Source organism: Triticum dicoccoides, unplaced genomic scaffold (assembly GCF_002162155.2).
Source record: "Triticum dicoccoides isolate Atlit2015 ecotype Zavitan unplaced genomic scaffold, WEW_v2.0 scaffold51229, whole genome shotgun sequence".
NCBI lineage: Eukaryota > Viridiplantae > Streptophyta > Magnoliopsida > Poales > Poaceae > Triticum > Triticum dicoccoides.
Genome location: NW_021278222.1, coordinates 106513 through 114102, shown reverse-complemented (window position 1 = coordinate 114102; position 7590 = coordinate 106513). Strand labels below are relative to the sequence as shown.

Sequence of the window (7590 nt, the reverse complement as noted above, 5' to 3'; positions counted from 1 at the left end):
ATGTGTTGTTTTTGTGTTTTTGAATTGATAGAATCGCAAGATTACTTTGAGAAATAAATAATGTAATGTGACCTAAATAAGCAAACTTAACTTGCAGCAATAAACAAGTTATTTTCAATTCCTGGTTGAGAGATTTATTCAATGTCTGCATTGCAAATATAAATTGCACGGAATTTTCTAATTGTTTCAGGCCTTTTAGATTGAATATTAAAAACTTTAATCGGATAATTTTTTAATATTACTAAAATTAATGCCATTGTAAGTCTATGTTATCAATTATTTTTGTAGTTTTACTAAATTTTAGTGATAGCCTTCAGCTTGGAGTACGTGGATAAAAAAATAACAAGAAAGGTATGTTGTGTCACATCCAAAGTGGATAGTTGATCGTCAGCTGCTTGCCAATATCGTAGAACCACATAATTTCAGTCTTTTTCTACCAAAAACTGTACTCCCTCCGGCCCACAATAAGTGTCGCATCTGTGAACTAATGTTGAACTAACCTTAATTCAAAGCTGCGACACTTGTTTTGGATTGGAGGCAGTAGAATTTTTTGAATACAATTTGGTTCCGAATTTAGATAACTATCCAGCTTTGGTAGAAAATATGAACTCCATATGTTTATTGAAGTTCAAATAGATATATCTAATTTTATGAAACTGATATTAGTAAAAATGTGCGCAAAAATGTGTATCTCAGAAATTATCTCAGTGCTAAAAGTTTTAAAATCGAATTTTTTTCCGAATACAGAATGGTATCTAAATTTTGATACCATTTTAGCTTTGGCAGAAAATATGAACATTATTTTGATTGAAGTACAAATAGAAATATGTAATTTTACTAAAAAAACAGGTATAACATATTACTCTAGAGAAGGCCTCAGTGCCAAAAGTTACGGTGGGGGCACGACAAGACATTGGGTTACTATTCTCTTCATAGACACCGCGCCATTGTGTTGCAAAACGTATTATTTATCATTTGGTCCATCTTATTATGATCGCATCTCCATCACATATGTGGTTCTCAGGCCAAGAAAAAAGGTGAGCTTTATATGGTGGGGGCGTAGCTGTCAAAAACTGCTTCGCGAGTCTCCCTTGCACAAATTTTCGGTGCCGTAGATATTGCTAAATTCCCCCTGCCTGCCCTTCTCCTTCGAGAGTTTTTCGTAGTCCGGGAGCTCCTCCTCCTCCGGCGCGGGCCTTCTCCCCGTGAAGAGGGAGTGGTCGGAGGATGAGGAGGAGCCGGAGGAGCCGGACGCGTTCGCCTTCGTCCCCGTGAAGGAGGAGCCCGAGAAGCCCGCTCCGCTCGGCCGCCGCGGAGTTATCGGGCCGGAAGAAGAAGTCGCCGATGTCGGCGCCGTTGCGGCCGCCATCGCCGAGCGGAGCATGCGCGAGGAGGCGGAGTGCCAGCGCCACGCCGAGGAGATCGAATTCCTCCAGTGGCGGGAGGCGGTCGCTGCCAACCTCGCCGCCAAGGAGAAGGCCGAGGAGTGGCGCCGCATCCGCGTGGAGCAGGCAGCTGTGTACGTCGACCTGTGCAGCTCCGGCGAGGAGGATTGAGCGTCCGGCTCCTCCACGGTGTCGTCTATTTTGCCGCGACCTCGCCGCCGTCAGATCCGACCCCTCTAGTACTTGTTCAACTTAGTATCTAGTATAACTATGCTTGTAGTTTGTTAATCATGTGATGAACTATGTAGTATGTGATGAACTATGTTTGTGCAATTTCTCCCGCAAAATTGTTTTTTAAAATTATGCAGGTTTAGATACGGGGTCTGTTCGGGCGCGCTAGTTTTCGAGCCGCAAACGCGATTTTCGTGGAACCGCAAACGCGTTTTGCGGGTCAAATTTATGCGGGGTTTGCTAGAGTTGCTCTTACGCTTCAAATCTATAGGAAGATGCATCCTGGTACTCCTATCTCATTTCGAAATCCCGTGCTGGTATGTTGAAGACTAGAGAGTCGATGTAAGTTGGCTTTTTAACTTTGCCCAAAGAAGTTGGCTTTTAATTCCTTGTAGCAGTACAAGGTAAGAGGTGTGTGTGAAATGAGAGAGCGGAGAAGGAAAATGACACATTTTAATGACCTGCGCGGCAGAGGTTGGCCGTTGGCCCTATTTATTATGCCAGCGCTATTATACACATCTACTACATCGTGGCCCATTGATATGGTCCATGCTCGCACAATGCTCTGCCGACGATTTGAGGAGCTCGATGTGCCGACCAAAACAACGTGGTTGTGTCCGGAGACGAGCTGATAGCATTGTAAATTTAGTTACCACTCTCTCTGTTCATGGATAAGTATACATACAAATTTAAAGTCCACTGAAAAGATAGAAGTACTCCAATCTCATTCCTAGTAGCGCCACTTGTGGATCAAAAGACCATAGATGGGAGCGGTACAACGCACCCATATTCCGCTATAGGATCCCGATGCGACAAAGCCACTTGCATAATAAAATTGATATTTTGATGGGAGCGGTACAACACACCCATTTTCCGCTATAGGATCCCGATGCGACAAAGCCACTTGCATAATAAAATTGATATTTTGTAACACAGAAGCGGAATACGGGTGCACCGTGCCGTAAATAATACATGGTAGATTTACCCCAAAGATATGTCTTCATATAAACCAAATTAATCATTAAAATACAGCTCTGAATATTGCATCAATGAAGGTGATTGAACGGTGGCCCTGCACGAGCAAACCAAATTAATGCACTCAACCACTCCACAGTCGGTCATTGTAGGAGTACATGTCGTTATTAATCTGCGCTGCACACGCTAACGAACCACACTCCACCGCTAGGTATGCATGCTTGGTCGATCAATGGGCCCAACCCAACATCCAACCGTCTCCCAAATGCTTTAATATACCCAGCAACCTAATCCAACATCCAGCGACAAACATTTATGCATTGGCTCACACCAATCGAATTTATCCCTGTGGACGCAATACTTGCCACAATCATAGTGTACAGTTTACTTACTACAAATGGTATCACATATTTAAGCTCGTGCTGGTCGCCATGGTGGCCGCTATGCTCCTCGTAGCCTGCGATGCGGCGATATCCTGCGGTCAGGTGACCTCTGCCTTGAGCCCCTGCATCTCCTATGCACGCGGCAATGGCGCCAACCCGCCTGCGGCCTGCTGCAGCGGCGTCAGGAGTCTGGCCGGTGCAGCCCGGAGCACCGCTGACAAGCAAGCAGCGTGCAAGTGCATCAAGAACGCTGCTGGTGGGCTCAACGCTGGCAAGGCCGCCGGCGTCCCTTCAAAGTGCGGCGTCAGCGTCCCCTACGCCATCAGCTCATCTGTGGACTGTTCTAAGATTCGTTGATCGACCACTTCTTCTCATCATCGCTGCATATAGCTCCAGCGATCTACGCTGAGTACGTTGAGGTCATACACATACATATACATATATATGAATAAGTGCTCTCATATTATCTCACTGCGTGACAGCGAGAGGAGTACCTACGTCCGGCCAGCTCTGCATGGCAGGCCACACTGTTGTATTGATGTTTGGTTGTTCCTTCACCCTTTTGAGAGGACTCATGAGTTTGTTCTTCTTTGTACCGTGTGCACTTTTGATATATGGATCTTACACTAGTAGAAAAACACATAATAGTCCCGGTTCGTGAGGGCCTTTAGTCCCGGTTCATGAACCGGGACTAACGGGCCGTTACTAATACCTCTACCCATTAGTCCCGGTTCAAACAAGAACCGGGACTAATGTGCCTCCACGTGACTCTGTGCGCCGAGCCCAGTCAGGGGGCCTTTGGTCCCGGTTGGTGGCACCAACCGGGACCAAAAGTTCATGTTTTTTTTGGAAAGTGGCTGCTTTAGGGGTTTTGGGGGTTATTTTTAGGTTGTTATATTAGCTAGCTAATAGAGAGAAGTGTCCTCTCTTATATCTTCGTCCTTGGTTTACCAACGCTGCTGCTATATATGTTCATTTTATCCGCTGATATAATAACTCATGCATACTCGCATACATCAGCATATATAATAACAAGTACTCGTCCTACTAATCATGCATCATCATACAACTTCTACTCGTTATTAATAATAAGTCATACGATCATCATCCTCATAGTCATCGAACCCAACCCTACATAATTGTTCTTAACACATGATCATCAGTATCAGGTAGGACCTAAACACCCTTATGGTAAAATAGCATAAAACAATATAGACCCTGACTCTCCATTATGAAGAATGGCGATCATCCTGTCTCCAATTTTTTCCCTTCGCTGAATGTTGCTTCCAAGAAGCTCCTTACGACTGTCCATACATTTTTTCCATTCTTTGATTGTCATGTCTCCATTTCTTTTAGAAACCCGGTATGGACAGTTCAGATTCGTAGGAAGACCTGGTTGTATGTTCAAAACATGAAGGCTACCGTGTGTATACATCAGATGAGACACACAATCATTCGGGATTATCTGTTGAAAAACATAGTAATAACTTCATAGTTAGCAATGATATGATGTACTAGTTTTAGAAGTGTGCAAAAAGATGCACGGATGTCGTAATAGTAAAAAATCTTACCAGGGTATCTCCATGGTAGTTACCGTAGTTCAACACGTGCACTAGTGGCACGTATTGACCATAATGTTGAGGAGTTCGATTGTAGACATTGTAATTCTTAAGATCAGTACAAAATGCGACCAGATGATTTTTCTCCTGATAAGTTAGTTCGGAGCCTTCGGTGTAGTAGGTTCTGTCTACCATCTTCCGCACATTCTTTGAAGAATGAAAATAAGCTGTCAATGGACAATAAGTTGTCAACTATTTTGAAATAAACAATATAAATTACTTAATAACTATGTTAACCTCACATGGGGGAAGAATTGGAGGTGTATCCACAAGGACAAAAATCGTAGGTCTCTCTTGCTCGATTGTAGGACCACCAAGATCCATGCTAACAAGCATACCCTCATCAAAACCATACATCTTGCAAAGTGCTTGCCAATTTTTGCAACCAAAATGGGTTACACTCTGAGCATTGTACAACTTTACTTGAAAATCCACACCATGATGGGTACTTAGGATAATTTTTTTGGTTTCGAAACTTTCATGGTCTTCAAAACCCATCCTCTCCAAGACATAGCGTCTTGCAAAATATGGGATAAGCTAGTCAAATTGGAAAAGATGAAAAATATTTTCATGATTAAAATAGTTGAAGTCATGAGTAATTATGAAAAAAAACTATTATCGTTGTTTGCGTACCGTATGAACATCGAAGGTCTCCTCGAGCTTAATGCTGAAGCGACGATGTTCGTCCAGCTCAATGAACCTGTCGCAGATACCTCGGTTGTCATGGCACCAGTCGCACTCCCCCGGGCGGTTTTCGTCGTCCGATGAGTACGACATTTCCGGCCTACGTTCATAATTCAAATATTAAACTATATCATTATTATTAATCACGGGTTGACCATCGATGATCGATGTACGTAGCTCCTCCTTTCATTCCCGAATGCATTATTATATCAAATTGTCTAGCACACGGGAATGAAGGAGAACTTATCCAATATGAGCATTCAATAAGCAAAACCAAATCATAAAATAAGCAAAACAAAATCATAAAATAAAGTATAGTATTCAAATTAGCATGCATTCAATAATCATAAGCAAAAGTACATCATCTCTTGGTGTCTGTATATCGTCGAATATTATCATTAATACAACTAGAACCGTAGCGCCCGACGGGTATCGACGCAGGCGGTGGACACCCAAAGATAAGGAACCATCACTGGATCATAGCTCCAGTGAGATCCCTGAAGAACCTGCCAGGTATTGCCGAACCTGCCCTCCAATGCAACCATATAGCGACGGACGTGCTCGTCCTCCTCGCTGACACGGTGACGTACCACCTCCGTGGTGTCCGGATGCCTCACCACCATCACTGGCCCACGCGACCGCCACCAAACAAGGATCGGGTCAACAACGGGCTACCTCCTCACCAACCTACGTCCCCCGGAAGGTAGCACCTCCCAATACCAGCCCGGCGCAGCCCAGTCCCGAACATGGCCCTGATCAAGCAGGCCTCCACCGCCGAGTCGACGACGACGAGGATGCGGGATAGGCATCGCCGACGTCGATGCGGGAACTACTTCTATATATAGTTGAATAAAAGTAGTTTTATTAATTAAATCATCTATCTAGTTCAACTACTAAGCACTTACTATAAATAAATAAGTAGTACTTACTAAAAACAAACTACGTCTATATATAGTAAAATAAATTAGTTTATTAAATTAACTAGCTAGATCAACTATATATGAACTACTTCTTATTTTTTTCCTTTTTTTAAATACTTTGAACAAAAAAATCATTAAAATTCTATGAACAAAATTAATTACTACACATCTAGTCTAAAAAAAATCTAATCTAACAAAAAAAATCTATGAACTACATATCTAAATTACTACACATCTAATCTAACAAAAAAAATCTAATTAATCTAACAAAAAAATCTAACATAATATAAACAAATTAATTACTACACATCTAATCTAACAAAAAAAATCTAATCTAACAAAAAAAATCTATGAACTACATATATTTAAATTACTACACATCTAACCTAACAAAAAAAATCTAATTAATCTAACAAAAAAATCTAACATAATATAAACAAATTAATTACTACACATCTAATCTAACAAAAAAATCTATAAACTACATATATCTAAATTACTACACATCTAACCTAACAAAAAAAATCTAATTAATCTAACGTCGGGGCAGTAACGTCGTCGCTTCTCGAATTCTCCCGTATAGGTTTGCAGTGCACCATGATGATGCAATTCCTTCGGACAGCTGTGACATTTTTTTAGGCTTGGAAATTAGGACTGCGAGCATATGAAGAGTATTGTACACTGTAGGCCTGATAGCACGAGCTCACAGACGGCCTGAAAGTCACTAATATTGGAGGAATCGGTGATCAAATTTCCTTTTCCTCTTTTATTATTTTGAGAGATATGAAGCGAGACAATGGTCATATATTTTTTCCTAGGGACAATTTGGCAAACCGTGGGGACGATCACTTCTTTCTCGAGGGAGAATAGGGGAGACAAAGGAGAGGACAACTACTTATCGGTGGCATATGAGGGCATCTCATGCTTCATCCAACGACTACATTCAAATTATGTATAAACTTCCTAACATAAATCGTGGGGTTAACATGATGTTTTTTGTATACATATAGTCGAGTCTTGTTTCCACAGCAAGATCGCATAAATCACGGGGTTAAGGTAAATCACACTACTAGGGAAAAGTTTATATGTAATCGCTTACTAGTAGCCCGCTATATTGACCATGTGCTACTGCTACTTGCTAGTAGTGTTGCACACAGACCCATGCTACTAGAAAATATTACTGGTAGCGCGTGGCCAAAAAAAGTGCTACTTGTGAATATCCCCAAGCGTGCCCCAAGGACAGGCCGTAGTAGTAGCGCGGGTTGTACCACACACGCTACCACTATGAAAATAGTTGTTGCGCGTGAGTACAACCCACGCTACTACTATCGGTCGACGAAACCCACCGGTGCAGGGGCGAATCTACTAGGGGGGCTTTAACAGGCTCGAGCCC

General features: G+C 42.2%; 1 protein-coding gene across 1 annotated transcript; it reads left to right on the top strand.

Moving 5' to 3' along the window:
* Positions 1-2734: 2734 nt before the first annotated feature.
* On the top strand, positions 2735-3612 carry LOC119346804 (non-specific lipid-transfer protein 4.1-like). Its single transcript, XM_037615951.1, has one exon. The coding sequence runs from the start codon at positions 2750-2752 to the stop codon at positions 3329-3331; it is 582 nt and encodes a 193-aa protein (XP_037471848.1). The 5' UTR covers positions 2735-2749; the 3' UTR covers positions 3332-3612.
* Positions 3613-7590: the final 3978 nt, after the last annotated feature.

Bases quoted from the DNA above. Each gene is read 5' to 3' on its own strand.
- LOC119346804 (XM_037615951.1), top strand. From the start codon at position 2,750: ATGTCGTTATTAATCTGCGCTGCACACGCTAACGAACCACACTCCACC.